The sequence below is a fragment of the Nomascus leucogenys genome, chromosome X (genome assembly GCF_006542625.1).
Source record: "Nomascus leucogenys isolate Asia chromosome X, Asia_NLE_v1, whole genome shotgun sequence".
In the NCBI taxonomy this organism is placed as follows: Eukaryota; Metazoa; Chordata; class Mammalia; order Primates; family Hylobatidae; genus Nomascus; species Nomascus leucogenys.
The window spans coordinates 38,729,214-38,747,790 of record NC_044406.1 but is presented as its reverse complement, the minus strand read 5'-3'; the positions used below and the strand labels follow the sequence as shown (position 1 = coordinate 38,747,790).

Sequence of the window (18,577 nt, the reverse complement as noted above, 5' to 3'; positions counted from 1 at the left end):
TTTTTTTTTTAGCTAAACAATCTATTGTATGGCACTCTTCTGAAAAGGTCAACTGATGTGTGTTCTTCCCGTTAGACTGAGTTTTTTGGGGACCGGATCCAGGACTCATTCATCTTTACATCTCCAAGACCCGGGCAGGGAGCTCAGTAAATGTTTCTTGAGTGAATACAAGCCTCAGTGGATGGGTGGTGAATGAGTGCATCCCCAGTGGGGTGAAGGGTCCTGGGCCAGTCTTCTCCAATTCCAGCCTCATTATCCCTCCCTGATACCACCCCCAAGAGCCACATCCCAAACCCTCCCCTGGCGCTCTCTTGCATCCCGACTCCCATTCCCAACCAGACGCCTTTGCTGCACCTTCTTGTCCTGCAGGTCTGTGGAGAGTTCATAGCTGTCCGATAGGGCCTTGGAGCGCTTTATCTCCTCCTCCTCCTGCTTCCTCAGGGCGACACTGGCTGGCTGGAGGCGTGCCCGCTGAGCCCAGGGAAGGCCCACTCCAGCAGGGGGGCCCCCCATGTGGCTGCTGGAGGGGGGCAGCTGGCTCAGCCGGTAGGGGGGTTGGCTCCCAGGACTATCAACCGCTGTGCTCAGGTCACTGCCTGGGGCATCACCCTCCACACTGTGGGGATGAGATAAGATGAGCCAGGATGTGGGGACAGGAGAGGGGCCTACTGGGCCAGACTGAGAGTGGGTGAGCCAGATCCCTGCCCCCATCCCATCCACCCCAGCTTCCTCACAGATATAGGGACCCAACACTTACAGGCCACGGTGAGTCCTAGCTCTTGGACGTCTCCCCACTCCCACCCAAGTCCCCTCCCTTCCAGCCCCCCTGCCTTCACGGCAAGATCCTCTTAGACTGCTTTCCCTCAAGGCTCTGTCTGGTCCCCAGTCCTCCTCACCCCTCACAGCCTTCTCCCCTAGACCACTCTCCTCCCAGTCTTGTCTCCTCATGCCCTTTTTTCTGTCCCCTCACAGCTCCACCCCTCCCCACAGACCTCTTCCCCTTACAGCTCCATCCCCTCCTGGCCTTGTCTCCAACGCAGTGCGCTGTGATTTCCCTCCCAGTCCGATTCCCAGCACCACCCCAGACTAGCTCCTTCAAAGCGCCACCCCCTCCCAGCCCTGTCCCAGCTGTGTGAGGCCCACCCCTGCACACAGCTCTCCCCTCACCCGCCCAGCCCTGTCCCCTGCAGACTGGCCCCTGCCCCCTGGTGCCTGAACTCCGGGCCAGGCCAAGCCAGTTCCCAGGGTTCCCTGGCTGCGAGGGCAGGGCCAGCAGCAGGGCAGGGCGAGCAGAGCAGCGACAGTGGGAGGCGCCTCCCATCCAGCATCCTCACAGGTAAAGAGCAGCCCTGCGGGGCAGCTTCCTTTTTCTCCTCATGGCCTCCTCTGCTCAGCTGGGGGAATGGGGCAGGGGAGTCTCCACGCGTGGCAGGAGCTGGGCCCCGGGTCTTGCCTGCCCTGGTTTCCCAGAGCTGTTGTTCCACCAGAACTGCTCCTATGGTGCCATGGCAACCAGGCTGCCAGGGAACCCAGGTGGCGACAGAGCCCAGGCGCCTTGAGCCGAGCCTGCATGGTGAAGAGCCACAGAGGTGGGGAAGACAGGGAAGGAGTCGGGCGGGAAGGAACACGCAGGTGAGGCATGGAGGAGGCTGTTGGGGTAATGGGTGTGGCTGGGACCCAGAGAATGGTCTCATTATGGGGGGGCACAAGGTTGGAGGCTCTTGGCTGGTAAAGAGGTGAAGGGGTACTCCCCAGCCCCTATTTGGCAGAGGCGAAGGCAAAGGGCAGAAATGGGCTGGGGTAGGTACTGGGGGGGACCCTACCAGTGCAGGAGCTTGAACTGCAACAGGCCTGCCAGCCTTGCAGCAGAGTGCTTTGCACTGGGGGCTGGATGTGGTGTGAAGGCTGCGCCCACGAGGCCGAGGCCGGGTCACGGGCTGCAGCGCTGTGGAGCTCGGCTCCGCCCTGGGGAGAGCTCCCACCCATTGCTCGCTCTCCACCCCAAATTCTCTCTCCGCCTGGGCCTGGGGCGGTGGCCCTGACATCACCCCCGCTCCAGGGTTCAGCCCCAGCTCAGCCCACTCCCGGCATCCAAGATGTTCCTCTCCTCCCTGCCAGGACTGCAGGATCTTGCCCACTAATCTCTCAAACCTCCCCTCCCAGCACACAGCTCAAGCCCAGTTTTGATCAGCTGTCTCCTGTATGCATGAACCATCATCTATAACTTCCGCTGCTCAGAAGAGATAGCCCAAGTCCCTTATTCTGGCATTTGAGGCTTCTCCAAGATACAACAGCTAATATTTATAGACCATTTAGCACATTTAGGTACCATTCTTACCACTTCACACTGAATAACTTGCTTACTCTTCAAGACAACCGTATGAGGTAGGTACTGTAATTTATCTTCATTTTACACATAAAGAAACTGAGGCCCAGAGAGGTTAAGTAACGTATCTATGGTCACACAGCTACTAATGATAGAGCCAGGATTCAAATCCAGGCAGTCTGACTCCACAGCCCACACTCTTAAACATTAAGCCATACTTCAGGGTTGGCTGCCAGCCCCCTACTCCATCCACCCATCATTCCAGCCTGGCCCAGATCCTGCTTTTCCCAAATGCTCCTCTGCTTTCTACCTCCAAAACTGCTCATACAGTACCTACCACTTGAAATGCAATCCCCATCGTCTCCGCCATCTGCAATCTGAGAAATTCCCCCACATCCTAGTTCCATCAAGATTCAGGTCATATGCCACCACTAAGAAGCCCTCCTGAATCCCGCCTCCAGCCAGAAATTATTGCTGATCCTGTTCAGAGCTCCCACACACAGCACATGTCTGTCCTGCTTTTTATGGCACAGGTTAGCTTTGGCAAAGCGTGACAGCTATTTGTATTCATGACTCCCAGAATCCCAGCTCAGGAAGAGAATTTGATAATCTCCCAGCTAACACAGAGTACACGGCCTGGAACACAGTAGGTGCTCAATAAAAGCTGCCATCCAGAGGGAGTCAATGAATGTGCTCAGGAGGCTGCTCTAAGAAATACTCTCTCCTGAACTTTTACCACAGCCTCCAATCTCCTCTTCCAACCCATTCTTCACCCTGTGGCCAGTGAGAGCTTTCAAAAGTACAAATCTGGGCCGGGCGTGGTGGCTCACTCCTGTGATCCCAGCACTTTGGGAGGCTGAGGCGAGCAGATCACATGAGGCCAGGAGTTCAAAACCAACCTGGGCAACATGGAGAAAACCCGTCTCTACTGAAAATACAAAAATTAGCCGGGCGTGGTGGTGGGGGCCTGTAATCTCCTGCTGAGGCAGGAGAATCGCTTGAATCCAGGAGGCAGAGGTTGCAGTGAGCCAAGATCACGCCGCTGCACTCCAGCCTGGGAGACAGAGCGAGACTCTGTCTAAAAAAAAAACAAAAAACAAAAAACAAAAAAAAACCACCACCACCACCACCAAAAGTACAAACCTAGGCCTGGCGCCATGGCTCATGCCTGTAATCCCAGCACTTTGGGAGGCCAAGGCAGGTGGATCACCTGAGGTCAGCAGTTTAAGACCAGCCTGGCCAACATGATGAAACCACACCTCTACTAAAAATACAAAAATTAGCTGAGCATGGTGGGTGTGCCTGTAATCCCAGCTACTCGGGAGGCTGAGGCAGGAGAATCACTTGAACCCAGGAGGCAGAGGTTGCAGTGAGCTGACATTGCACCACTGCACTCCAGCCTGGGAGATAGAGTGAGACTGTCTCCAAAAAAAAAAAAAAAAAAAAAAAAAAAAGTACAAATCTAGTTGGGCACAGTGGCTTACACTTGTAATCCCAGCTACTCCAGAGGCTGACATGGAAGGATCACTTAAGGCCAGGAGTTGAAGACCAGCCTGGGCAACATGGCAAAACCTCGTCTCTACCAAAAATACAAAAAATTAGCCGGATGTGGTGGCGGGCCCCTGTAGTCCCAGCTACTCGGGAGGCTGAGGCACGAGAATCGCTTGAACCCGGGAGGTGGAGGTTGCAGTGAGCCAAGATTGTGCCACCACACTCCGGCCTGAGTGACAGAGTGAGACTCCATCTCAAAAAAAAAAAAAAGTATTGCCAGGCATGGTGGCTCAGGCCCATAATCTCAGCACTTTGGTAGGCTGAGGTAGGAGGATCACTTAAGCCCAGGAGTTCAAGACCAGCCTGGGCAACATAGGGAGACCCCGTCTCTACAGAAAATAAAAAATTAGCCAGGCGTGGTGGCACATGCCTGTGGTCCTAGCTACTAGGGAGGTTGAGGCAGGAAAATCGCTTGAGCCCAGGAGGTCAAGGCTGCAGTAAGCCGTGATCGTGCCACTGCACTCCAGCCTGGGCAACAAAGTGAGACCCTGTCTCAAAAACAAAAAACAAAAACAAAACCGTACTAACCTAACTATTTCATTCTCTCACTAAAACCCTTCCACAGCGCCAGATAACTCACTCAACAAACAACAACTGAGCACCCTCTTTATGCCAGGCACAGTGCTGGGTGCTGGAAATATACTAGTGAGCAAAATGCACAAGAACATTCTCAGGGAGGTGATGTTCTAGTGAGGGAATGGGTGTGGCTGGGACCCAGAGAATGGTCTCATTATGGGGGGCACAAGGTTGGAGGCTTAGAGAAGAAAGGAACAAGTAAATATATCCTGCCATTTCAGGTAGGGGTGAAGTGCTAGGAAGGAAAATAAATCAGATTGCGAAAAGGTGCTGTTTGAGATGTGGTATTCAGGGAAGGCCTTTCTGAAGCAATGGCATATAAGCAGAGTGCTGATGGAAGTGAGAGTAAGTTGCATGGCAAAGGCAGAGCAGTCCAGAGAGAGGGTACAGCCAGTGCAAAGGTCCGGAGGTAGAACTGTGTCTGGCATGTTTGAGAAACAGTGAAGAGGCCAGTGTGGCCGGAACAGAGTGAATGAGAGGAGATAGGAGATATGATCAGAGAGGTCATGGGGGCCAAATCGGAAAGGACATAAGCCTACAATAAAGACTTTGGCTTTTGCTCGGATTGAGGTGAGCAGAGGAGGGACATGATCTAACTTGGGTGTTCCAGGAATCAGCAGCCATGGGATAACCTTCACCTTCCTCACTGTGGCCATGGATGGCTCTCCTGACTTGACCCCCACCTCATATATTCTCTGCCCCATTGCCCCAACCTGGCTACCTCCTGCTCAGCCTTCAATGCTCTGCTCAGGTATGCCTTTCCATGCCTGCCTGCCTCCTCCACACAGGCTGTCTTACACCCGCTCCTCTCGGGCTGCTGTAGGGCCCTGTTGTCACCTCTTAATTCCTAGGGCAAAGGCACTACTTAGCTCATTGAATTCTTGAAACTTATCAAGGCAAGCACCATTAGTCTCATTTCACAGATGAAGACACTGAGGCTCAGAGAGGTGATATAAACTTGCTCAAGGTCACATAGCTATTAGGTAAAAAAAAGCTAGGATTCAAACACAGGGCCCAGGCTTTTCATGACATCTTGCTGCCTCTCCTCACTCCCGGCTCCGTGCTGCCCCTGGCTCTGCACTCTTTGGCAATTCCTCCCTTGAGAGCTCACCCCCTGTTTTGGTTGCAAAGGGAATAGTGGCAGGGAGGTCGGGCTGTCAGCACAGCCTCCCACAAGGGAGCCTGGCAAAAAAAGGAGGGTGCTTGACGGCGTTGCTTCTGACATCATACATACTGCTGAAGAAACAGCACTGGGGATGTGGAATCCCTCAAGTCAGAGTCCCCAGAACAACACTCTGGGACATGATGATCACATGGAAAATCTCTCTTCTTCTCTTTCTCTCGCACACAGACACACACATGCACACACAGAGAGACAGAAAGAGCCTGTTGTAGAGTAAGATGCTGGGCAGGCCAAGGCTCAGGTCCTGACTTCCACTGACCAGCTGTGTGAGCCCGTACATGTCACTTTTCCTCTCTGCACCTCAGTTTCTCATCTGTGCAGGGGTCAAGCAAAACCAATTCCCTCTTTGGATTCCTGGATTTCAGAAAGGGTCTGGGAGCACCCCCTCTCTGGACTCTTCCCAGCCAGGAGCAAAACATCTGCATGTGCACACACACACACACACACACACACTCACACACATGCATGCAGAGGTACAACACAGACACATCCAAAGGCAGACAAACTTAGAAACAAAAACACATCCACAGACACATGAAAATAGACACAAACACATGCAGACATGCACATATACGGACACAACCCCCCCCCACACACACACATACACACACACACATGCCCATGTGCGCTGTCTGCTGGCTATTCTGTGGGGGAAATTGGAGAGCATCCTCTGCAGAGGGGGAAATAAGCCATGTTACACAAATAACCACAGTACAAAGCAGAAAGTTATCAGGGCTGGGGAACAGAGGAAGTGCTGGGGGAGTGCAGGAGAGAGATCCCTTCTGTTTGGGGGTGGTTGAGCAGAATAAAAATAAACTCGCACTTACTGCGCACCTTCCCTGTGTCAGGCATTTTCCACACATTATTTAATCTGCATGGCAAACGTGAGGGAAGAATTAGGATTCCTATTTTGCAGATGAAGAAAAAAACTCCAAGAGGGGAAATGACTGCCAAAGGTCTCAAAGCTAGCAAGTGGCAGGACAGGGATTCAAACCCCAAAGCTTGTGCTAGTTCCTCTGCTGCCTGGAAGGCTTCCTGGGGGAGGAAGCTTGTGGACTGGGTCTTGCCTGGAAGGAGTTGGTAGAGATGAAGAGTGAGGGAACCTTGTGTGCCAAAGCACTAAGATGGGGAGAAGCAGTGTAGGATGTTCCACAGGGATCTGGGGCTGGCCTGCCCATGGCAGGGGCACTAACCCTCCTCGAATGCTGCTTCTAATGGGAGGTCTTCTCTCCCTCCTTCCCTTTATTGGCACTGCCCGGAACCAGGCAGCCAGCAGGGGATGGGATCAGGATGCAGTTGCCATGGAAACGAATGAGGGCTGTTGCCATGGATATCATAAGATGAGGGCAAGAGGAAGCTAGGGATGGTGAGGATTATCCCCATGACAACTTAGGTGGCAGCAGGGGGAAAGGGACGGACTGGAAGTAGACAAGAAAACAAGATGAGGAGGTCATTGCACCTGGATGGGACCAGGGGCTTTGGGTTCTGGAAGGCGCAGACTGGGCCAGGAGACTGGACCCAGTGGCAGGGGAGAGAGGAGGCAGGGGGACTGCAGCCACCTCTCCCTCCAATATTTCTTGTGCAAGCTAGTTCTGCTGCCCAATCCCAGTGTCACAGGGATCTAAGCCCGAGCCCAGCCTGCCTTGGCACAGGAACTGACGGGAGAAAGAAGCCTTCAAAGGAGCTGAGCTGCATACACAGGCTTTGGGAGCGCAAGACCTGGGTTTGAATCCCAGCTTTGCTGCTGTGCAGCCCTAAAAATAATAGTTGTCATTTATTGAGTTGTCATTTTGCTAGGCCGAGCAACTCTGCAAGGTTTGGGTTGTTCTCTCTGAGGAGGACAGTACAGATGATGAAACTGAGGTACAGAGAGATGAAGTAACCTGCCCGAAGCCTTGAAGCTCGGCACTGGTGGAGCCAAGATTCAAACAAAAATGTATCTGAACACAAAGCTCGTGCTCTTAGCACCACCCCACCCTCTGTCCCAGGCACTATGAGCAGTCCCTTCAAGGTACAGTGCTTGCATTCTTCATCTCCCCGTGCCTTCCCATAGTGGCACACAAGGGATCGGATGCTGGGTAAATATTTGTGGAGTGGGTGAATGAGGAAGCAACCCAGGAGGAAGCAGGAAGGACTGAGGTTAGATGGAAGAAGCTCCTGACTTCAAGAGCAATGACTCATGGATGTGGCTAGCCAAGGGCGGCAGAAGATGCACAGAGCTGGGATGGACTGGACGGACTAGGCTTTATGAACCATCCAATCCCACAGACCCAAATGGAGGCCCAGAGAGTCAAAGTGACCTGCCCAGGGTTGCACAGGACAAGAATCCCCCCTCACCTCTGGCCAGCATCCCACTCTTAGCTTCAGAAGCCCCTCTGAATCTGGCCTGTCTCCCCACCCCTCACCTCCCATCCTGCCCTGTAAGTTCCTCAGTGTCACAGGCAATAGCAGGCTACTTGCAATTCCTAGACTACAGCAAGCTGAGCCACATAACCAAGCCCATGCTCATACTCTTCCTTTGTTTCTTCTGCCCAGAATGTCCTCTGTCTCTCCTTCACCCCCGGACTTGATCGGTCTAGGTGAGCTCATCTTCATCTTGCAGTACCCTGAGCAGGTTGGTCCTTCTGGGAAGTCAATGCTGACTCACTCCTGCCGCTCGCAGAACATGACAGGGTCAGTGACTCCCTCCCCTGTGTCTTATGCATACCCATATATCACAGTCAGTCTTTCTTCCTGGCTAACTTGTGGTTCTCTCTTAAAGTGTCCATCTCCCACCCCACACCCCCGTCCTGTTTCCCAAGGGCAGCGGCCCGGCGTGATTCATCTTTGCGGACCTATGGCACTCATGCCAGGGCTACGCACACAGCAGTTACTCAGCAGCCACCCTGGGTCCTCGAAGACCACAGGTAGAAATCACGTGTGTCTGTGTGTGTGTGACCATCCTGCCTGGCAACTGTCACCCTAAAGGCCACAGCCTCACATGCTTAAAAGCCACCCACACCCAGCCTTGTGATTACATCCACCAGACACACACATCAAGGCTGCCAGGTACATAAAGTCACCACTTCACACAATCAACCTCACACTCAGAATTCCTCACGCCCAGTCTCACATCATCACATTTCCTCAGCTCTGCAGCAGTGTGCACAGTCTCACAACTGTGAGACCTGCAGAGCCTTGTGCAAAGACATGTGTGAGGATGCCCGGCCACATGGAGGCCATGCGTGCACACATATTTCTCTCACGGCTGATCAAAACCCCGCCCCCTTCCCACAGCACAAGCCCTCTGCCTGATTCAGCCAATTCAGTTGCCCATGGGTCGGGAGGGCCATCTGACCCTGACTTGCCCCCTCCCTCCATGTAGCTGAACTCCCGTCCCCACCCCCATACTCGCTTCTCTCTCCATTCAGCGGAAGGGTAGAATGGTCTCCTTGTCCCCAGCCCCAGGTCACCTACATTCACACACCCTGGAGAGCGGAATAAACAGAGTAATGTACCCACCATTCCCCTGCAAGAACCTGGAGCTCTCCCCCAGGTTTTTGTCTATGCGGTCCCTGTCTCCTGTAACGCCTTCTCACCCCTTGCCACCTTTTCAAACCCTTACCAGCCTTCAAGGCTCAACTCTTGCACCTCTTCCTCCAGCAAGCCCTCCTGGACACCACACCTCCCCACCCACCTTGACATCTCCTTCCTCTCTGGGCCAGGAACAAAATGTGCTCATTACTGAAGCCATTCCTGTCCAATGATTTCAACCCTTTGCATCCTTCCTACTTTCCCAAAGGATTTCTCATCTCTCATCTCCCCTGGGAGATGGGGAGCTCGCAGAGGACACAGCCACTGTCATGCTTAAAAAAAAAAAAAATCTTTTTGTAGAGATGAGGTCTCACTATGTTGCCCAGGCTGGTCTGAAACTCCTGGCCTCAAGCCATCTGCCTGTCTCAGCCTCCCAAAGGGCTGGGATTACAGGTGTGAGCCACTACACCCGGCCTCTGTCTTACTTTGGGTCTCTCACAGTCTTTAGCATCAGGTCTTATACCCAGTAAGGGCTCAAACAATGCTTTGTTGCGTAGAATGAGGAAGAGTAAATAAGGGAGAGAGGCAGGGAGGGAGGGGAGAAATAAATGAGACTTTGAATGGGTGAATGAGTAGATGAGTTGAGTGAGTGAGGCAATAAGTGAGGGAAGGAGGTGAGGTTCTAGGAAACCTAGAGGTTCAATGTGATAGGGATGCTGAAGGGAGGGAGGAAAGAAAAGACAGGAGAAAACTCTCACCTGGGCCTTAATCAAAACAAGAGCCACCAATCACAGCACACTTGCCCAACAGTGCACAAGCTCCTATGCTGGGCTCGTTGTGTTCTTTCTCGCTAATCTTCATGACAACCCAGAGAGGTAGGTATATTCTCACTGTACTCAGGAGGAAAACAAAGCTCAAGGAGAAGAAAAAACTTGCTCAAGGTTATACAGATGTAAGTGGCAGAACCAGAAGGTAAACTCAGATTTGTCTAATACCAAAGGCTCAGAGAGGAAAAGTCGGGGGTATGAGCCCACTTCAGACACATCATGGAAGGTGTGAGTCCTACAAACCGGTAAAGGACATCTGCCACCCTCCAGCTGACAGCCTCCAGGGAGTCCTAGACCCAGCCTCTGGCCTGGTGCAGGGAATATTTAGGGTCGTTGCATTGGAGGGAAATGGCTTCCTCTCAGATTCAGAGATCCCTAAAGTTGTAGAATCAGAACCTTAAAAGTAAACGATCAAGGAATCTAAATGTTGCAGAATATTAAAATTGCATCATCAGAATTTGTTCAAATGCTAGAATTATGCAATCTTAAAACCACAGGATTGGGAAATCCCAAAATCACTGCATTGTAGAAATAGAAATCATAAAATTGCAGTGGAATGTGTCATTGAATCATTGTCTATTAAATTCACATAATCATAGCTTCTTAAAACTGTAGCATTTCAGATTCACAAAATGTCACAGCTGGAAGAGCCATTGGAGACCCTCTAATCCAACCCTTCTCCTTTTTACAGATGGGAAAACTACATGTCAGAGAGGTCACGCGACACATCCAAGGTTAGCCTGCCCGTGTTGGGAGTCATTCACGCATTTATTGAGTGCCTCCTGGGTGTTAACAAAACCACGAATCAAACCCTACTCTCTTTCCCGGCCCCTATTCCCAGCCCTGGATAGGAAAGAAGGCAAGGCCCTGGTGGGGATGGGAAGAGGGAAGTGGGGGTGGGTGGAATATACATCAGACAGAGAGAAGAGATCAGCTTTTATTGATGGAAATTCCTTTGTACACAGCAACACGCACTCTGAGAGGGCTTTTCCTCCTGATCATATTTACAGAGCACTATGGGAGTGGCAGAGGGCATGGGGTGAGGCCTTCAAGCAGTGGAGATGGCAGCAATGGCCACAGCAAGGGAACAAATGACAGGGAACTAGGCAGGCTGGGTCCTGCCCCCCGTCTGGTCCTCTGAGCCCTAGGCACCCTGCATCTCTGTTTGTGCTCACAGAGGACAGAGGTAGGTCCTTGGGATGTCATTTGGAGACCTCTCCAGTAGTGGCAGGCTCCAGGGTGCCTGGGAAGTGGGAGTGCGGGTACGGGAGGGTCCAGGTTCCAAGCTCCAAGCTCCAAGCTCTGCTTCTCCCACATTTTAGTCGGACCTAGGGCTCCAGCTCTCTTTAATTCAGGGGCTGGAGTCCAGAGGAGACAGCAGTGGGGACGGGAATTCCTAGAAGGTTGGGGGAGGAAGGGGCACGATGCTTGCCCATCTGGTTCCTGAAGCAGGGGACAGGGTCCCATGGGGGAATCTGCGGGGGGGTGGGTGGGGGGAAGGAGGGGCTGGTTAAGGCTTTTGCTTCTGCATAGAAAATGGCCCTTGTCCTCTCAGTTACCGAGAGGAGGGACTACTGCACTCGGAGGCCGGACAGCAGAACTGGTGAGCGTCTTCCTCTTCCTCTTCCTCAGTCTCCTCCTCCTCCTCCTCTTCCCTGGGGCCAGGAAGGGCGGGGTAGAGGCCACAGGCGGTGGGTGACAGAGAGAGGCAGAGGCATTAGTTTGCAGAGCAGGGGAGATACGCGAAGGGCCAGGGCCGGAACCAGAAGGTGGGACGAGAATGGGGGTCAGGGTGGGGAGGCCAGAGTGATGGATTATCCAGGGCCACACCCAACTCAGTGTGCTGGGACAGCCCTCCCCCACACCCAGCCTGGGCTCAGTCTTAAGGTCACCCTCAGCGTATATCAACTCCCTTTCTAACCCTGCCAGGTGCCTGACCCTCATTTTAATATAATAACAGCAATCTGCTCTCATTTTGCACGCATCATCTCACTTAGCCCCTACAACAGCTCTGCAGAGGAGCATTTTAGAGATGAAGGAATTAAAACTCAGAAAGGTTAGATAACTTGCTCTAGGTCACACAGCTGGGTAAGTGGTAGAGTCAGGATTTGAACCCAGAGTTTTTGGAGCTCCAAGTCTCAGACTCATCCCACTAGGTCCTTTGGGTGAACCTGGCACTATCTCTAGAAACCCACCCTGCTCCTGAAGGACAAGGATTTGTATTTCCTGAAGGTTCAGGCTCAGGAAAATGGGAGATACTTGGAAATGGAGTACGGAAAGCCCACAGCTTTGGAAGCAAACAGACCTGGGTTCAAATCCCAGCTCTACAAGTGGTTCCAGGCTATATGCCCTCGAGCGCATTATTGTCACTCTTGGAGCCTCAGTTTCCTCGTCTGTAAAAATGGGGCTCGTGATGTGAACCTCCCAGGACTGTTGCAAGAACTAGAACATATATCAAGTGTCTGGCAAACAACAGCAATGGGAACATGGTGGTGATTATTGTTAACTACTCGTGAGCCAAATCTAATTCCCAAAGTGGCCGTCTGCCCACACAGAAGCAGCCACAGCAGTGGAAGAAGAGTCGCTGCAGGAACAAGCACCTATCCCTAGGGTGCTGCTGAGCAGTACCAGGGGCCAGGCTGCACGTGGCATTCACTGGTGCTGGGCTACAGTTTCATATGGTGGATGGACAGACAGTTGGGCTGGGAGGGGACCAGGTGGCTTGGGAGTGACAAGGCTGACCTTCCGGTGACAGACAAGGAAACAGTTGCCCTCATTCCCAGACCCCTTGGCTCGGGGGATGCAGGAATTATGGAATCCAGGAAACTGGAAGAATGGGAAGAGGTGGGAAGGAACGCAGACAGGGAAGTGAAGGGAAAGGAAAGGAAGGCACTGCTGTCCATCCGATGGACAGACAAGCACACACACACACGCACACGCCTTTCTCAGACTCAGAGCTCCCTCTGACACATTGTTCCACGGACTTCCTGAATCAGCAAAATCACATGAAGCAGGGCGCAAGTTCTGGGCAAGTAGCCCTCCCTTTCTGAGTGTCCCATTCCTCATCTATAAAAAGAGAAGATCCACACCTCCCGAGGCTGTCATGAGGAACAAGTGATATTCCATTCCCACCGCTCACTCCTCTCTTTTCCAGGCCAGGCCACTGCTTCCTCTCCCCCTAACACTGCAGTCACCTCCTGATTTCTTCTCCCTCCCTTCTTGAACCACGTTAGCCTTCCTAAAGCCCACCTTCAAGCATGCATCTCTTCTGCTCAGACACCCACTGCCTCCTGGATAAAGTTCAGGGTCCTCAAGTTGGCATCCAAGGCTCTCCCATCATATGGCTTCACCAGGCCTTTCCTGTTAGATGGCAAAAGCACAGGCTATGGAGTCAGATGGACCTGAGTTTCAATACCAACCCCATCATTTACTAGCTGGATGACCTTGGGTCCATTTCTTCACCATTCCAGGACTCACTTTCCTTACCTGCAAACTGAGGAAATACCTATTCTGCAGGGTGCAGTGGGACTAAAGGAATTCAAATATGTACTAAGCAAGGCTGGTGCTTAGTGCATGGTAACTATTATTATAACAGCCATTATAGTGGTATCCATGTTCCCTACTCACTGATGCCCAGCCTCCATCAAGCTAGCTTGTTCGTTATTCCATCAGCACGCCCGGCCTTTTCACATCTCTATGTGTGTGCTGATTCTGCTTCTTCCACTTAGAGTACTCTTCCCTCTGCACAGATCTGCCTATTACCATCCTTTCTGAATTTCCTGACCCAGCTCAAGTGCCACTTCCTAAGGAAGTCCTAGCCAGAAGTATTCTCTGCTTCCTTCCAGCTCCAGCATCCATTCCCTTGGCCAGGGCTCTCCATTTGTTGCTCTGAACTTTCCTGAAGCATTTCTTTCACCAATCCCCCAATACCCTTGTATCCCCACCACTACCACTGCTTTGCTCCTCTGTAAGAAAGAGGGGGCCCCTCTAGCATTTAAGGCCAGTCTCTCCACCTGGACTCTGGAGCCCATCCCCATTACCTCCTCCACAACAATCATCCCCTCTCCCTCTTGCATTTTCAACCTCTCCCCCTCTGTTGCCTCCTTCCTATCAACATTTATAGAAGCTCAAGTCTCTCCCATCTGGGAATAAAAACCCTCTGTCTGCCCCCACATCCCCCTCTGTCCCTCTCTCCTCTTCACAGCTAAGCTTCTTCTTAAGAAACCCGTCTACACTGGCCATCTCTGCTTCACTTCGGTACCTCCCACGAGCTCTTCGACCCACTGCAATCTGCCTCATGCGCCCACCACTCCATGGAAGCTGTTCTGAGGAAGGTCGCCCAGGCCCTCCTGATGGTTAAAGCCAATAGGCTCTCTTCCGCCCTCGGCTTACTCCCCCCAGGCTGCAACACTTGACACTCTTAACAAGGCCCTTTCCTTCCTCTGCTTCTGTGAGCCCACTCCCACTGCTTTTCCTCCTACTGCTCTGACCCCGCCCCCATTTCTCCCTGGGCTCCTTCCCTACGCGTTGGTTTCCCCTTCCCAATTCTGCTCTGGTCCTCTTCTCTTTCACTCCACACTTTTTCAGTGATCTCATTCCATTTCATAACTTCAGGTGTGGATCCCTCTCCCGGATCCCGGACCTGTCAAGCCCAGTGCTTGCTGGACAGCTCTACCAGGATGGCCCTTTGGGCCTTCAGCTCTCATAGGGACCTCTGACTCAGCATCTCACCATTGTCCTCAAGGCACCACCATTCATCCAGTCACCTGAGCCCAAAACATACCTTGGAGTCACCCTAGATTCTTCCTGCCCCCTTAGCAAGTCAGTCACCAGTTATTGTGGACTCTACCTCCTAAATAGCTCTAAAAGATAGACTGCGATGTTGCCCCTACCATCTCATCTTCTACTCCTCTCGCTCCTTCTTCAGGCTTTTCCCCATCACACTGGTCTCCCTGCTGCTCCCCAAACAGACCAAACACACTCTTGCCTCGGGGCCTTTACACCTGAGGTTCCTTCTATCTGGAACATCGTCCCTGAGAGGTACACGGCTCACTCTCTTACCTCCTTCAAGCCTCTGCTCAAATACTGCCTCATCGGAGAGGCCCTCCCTCTCAAAAGGCACCCCAACGTTCTCTACCTTATCACCCCAGCTTTATTTTTCTTCATAGCGCTTATCGACATCAGATACACTCTAGACATTTAGTTGTTTATTTATCTGTCTCACTCACTGTAAGATCCATCAGGACAGGCATCTGTTCTGTTCAGTGCTAAACCCCTAGTGCCTAACACAGTGCCTGGCATCCGATAACTATTCAGTGAATGAATGAATCCAGTGCCAGGCATGAACACTGGAACTTACTGCGAACTCCAGCCTCTGTCATCTCCACCTCCTCCTCTCTCCCTGGTTACCTCTTCAGTCTCTGACTCCAGTCCTCTCTTCCTCCCAATCACCTCTCAAATCCATCTCCTCGGCTCTATGCCCACGACCTTGGCTTCTCTCTCCCTTGGATTACTGCATAGCCTCCTCCCTCATCTCCCTTCTAAAATGCTAATTTGATCATGTCACTTTTCATCTTTTCCTATTCAAGAACTGTTCATGGCTCTCCAACTGCCTACCAAAAAAAATAAAATAAAATAGCTGTACTCTTCAGACAGCTGCTTGAGGTAAGCCTGACCTCTGCACCCTCCAATGTCTGATTTCACCTTGCTCACCTCCGGGCCTTTGCGGACACTGTCAGCACCTCCTCCCCCATCTCTAACTCTCAGAATCCTCATGGACCTTGAATGACTGGCTTAAACACAGCTTTCTTCAGGGAACTTGACCTAACTCACAAAGCAAAAGTAATTCCTCTGCAAAATCCGCAGGGAAATGAGTATTGCCAGTGTCATTTGGGATCTCTGAGAACCAGGGGTAGGATGAAAGTTAGTAAATTTGTCTGAGACTAAGGACTCTGGATGCTGGGTGAGCATTAATAGAGGTTCCCTTTTCCCCTTGCACTATCACCCTGGCATGGACTCATGTCCCTCTGGCCCTCTGCTAACTTTGACTCATCCTCGCCTCTTCCCTTTCCCTCACCTTGTACATCCACAACAGTTTATATCATCTGACACTTCTATTGAGTCTATCTCATTAATAACTCTCAAAGGATTTGGATTCTATAATTTGAAATTAAAATGCTTCTCAACAAATGGTGCTCACTGGAGTCGTGCAACACAGTAGCCCTGCTCAAATCCATTTCTTCTCTGCCAATACCCCAGTTTAGGCCTTCCAGCTGGTCTCCCTGCATACAATCCATTTTTCATACTGACTGCTAATGTGATGTTTCTAAAACACAAATTTTGCCAAATTACTCTCCTATTTAGAATCCATTCAACTGACACTTTGTCCCCAACAATATTGGTTCTCAACCTTTTTGGGGGGAATGCAAACCCCTTTACCAATTTAATGAAAGCCATGGACCATCTTTTCCACCAAAAAATGCACATAGGTATATGCATGCAACATTTTGCATTCAATTTCTGGAGGTTCGTGGGGTTCCTGAAGCCCATCTGAGACCCATGCACCCCAGGTTAGGAACTTCTGGCCCTCCCCAATAACATCTCATTTCTTTTCCATATGCTATATGCTATTCCTTCTGCCTGGAATGCTCTTCGACACTTCACCCTTCTGTCCCTAGCTCTTACTTAACCTTTAAGACCCAGCTCTTAGGCTGAGTTGACCTGTACCAGCCCCAGACAGGGCCAAATTCCTTCCTCTGGGCTTCCATACCCTTCAGTGTTCTCCTCTGTCAGAGCCCTTCTCAGTCTCCCTGAGTGACTGGGAACTCATGGAGGGCAAGAACTGTTACCTAACAGAGACCCTGGTCACAGCAGTACTCCAAAAGTATCTACTGAAATGAATACTAATAGTAGCTACTCTTTCCTGAGTACCCATTATGTGCCAGCCACTCAAATTCTGAATGCATTCATCTGAATGAGCTCAGCTCATTCAGTAAATGAACCCCAAGATGTTGGTGGTATTGAGTCCTGTTTAATAGATAAGGAACTAGGCTCAGAAACGTGAAGTGAGTTGGTCAAGGTCAGCCAGCTAGTGAGTGACAAAGTTGGGATTGAGATTGCCATGAATGCCATGGCAAGTAGTGGTCCACCATGCCTCACTGCTCTGGACTGTGAGATTAAGAGATGGTATCAGTAGAAGAGGACCAAGAACCAGGGCCAGAACTCCCCACTTGGAATCCCTTTCCCAGGAACGCCTACTCTTATTTTCCCTCCTGCATCACCTTTATATAAGCCAAGACCAGGCATCTGGTTCTCTCTTCTCATGATGCAACCCATGTACCCTGTACTCCTCTCAGCCTTCTCATCCCAAAGCCCTGCTATGGTCAGGCCCATTATTTGCTCCAGAACCATCTCCAGATACACACAGCTTTGAGATCGAATCCAATCCAATGCTACACAGTTGGCTATGAGGAAAACAAGACACAGGTATTCCCTCCTCTTCTAGAGCTGACAGTCACCCAGGAGACTTACATGCATTATCTCCAATCCTAAAGACAGCCCTAAGAGGTAAGTTGGCATTAGCCCCGCTACATAGATGAGGAAACAGAGGCTCAGAGGATAAATGACTTGCCCAGAGTCACCAAGTTGGTAAGTGGCAGAACTCGGACTTGAATAAAGGTACTGACTCAACTATTTTTCCCCTATGATGTCATCCTGCTTGGAAGGGCCAAAGAGTGAACAAGACCATTTCTGGTGGAGGAAGGGGATGAAGGAAAGCTAGCACTCTTCCAAGACTCAGTACAAACGTCCCCTCCAGTAGGAAGCCTTCCCAGATGGGGTTAATTGCCCCTCATCTGGCAGCCCTCTGGGCCTACTTCTGTCCCATCCCAAATCACATTATGGTGTCATTGTCTATGTGCCTTTCTCCCTTCTAGACTTCAGCTCCATGACAGCAGGATCAGATACAATTCATTCCAATATTCCACCAAAGGTCAGCACAAGGCCTAATCTAAAGCAGGCAAGACAGAATCCTTGCTGAATGAATGAGGTGGTATCTGAGCTAATTATTAAAAGGATCTAAACAAAATCTGAACAGCTGGATACAGGGAGAAGGTATAAAGGAGAAGGGAAATGAATTAATAAAAGCAAGGAAATGGGACCAAGGAAAAAGTCCAGTAATTTTGAAATTATGACAGGGTGTTCATAACATGTTTTCATTGTTGTTATGGGGGTTTTCTTTTCCTTACAAAAATGGGGTCATACTATAAACCCTGTTCTGCAACTTGCTTTCTCCATGTAACAGTTAAGTCTTGTAGATCTTGCTGTGCGAGTATATAGACAGCTACCTTTTTCTTTGGATCTGCTACAGAGTAATCCATACTATGGGTATATCACGGACTAAGATCTATTCCCTACCGATGGACATTTAGGTTGTTTTAATTTTTCAGTATCACAAGCAATGCTGCACTGAACATCTCTGCATATGTCTTGAAGTATTCTTGAAGGTTAGATTCTTAAAAGTTGAACTGCTGGGTCAAAGGAATGCACATTTTGTTTAAAGTGCACATAAAAGTTATTTCCGTTACTTTAACATGTTTGCAG

General features: G+C 51.0%; 1 protein-coding gene across 9 annotated transcripts in view; it reads right to left on the bottom strand.

Moving 5' to 3' along the window:
• Positions 1-18,577, bottom strand: part of IQSEC2 (IQ motif and Sec7 domain ArfGEF 2) — an 88,269-nt gene that overhangs the window by 22,636 nt on the left and 47,056 nt on the right. For 7 of the 9 annotated variants that reach the window (XM_030807448.1, XM_030807447.1, XM_030807453.1 and 4 more), the window contains one exon: positions 355-616. In XM_030807448.1, the coding sequence (XP_030663308.1) occupies positions 355-616 (262 nt within the window). Of the gene's footprint in view, positions 1-354; positions 617-1,334; positions 3,177-10,895; positions 11,632-18,577 lie in introns of those variants that run through there. The other 2 variants (XM_030807450.1, XM_030807455.1) reach the window with 2 other exon arrangements.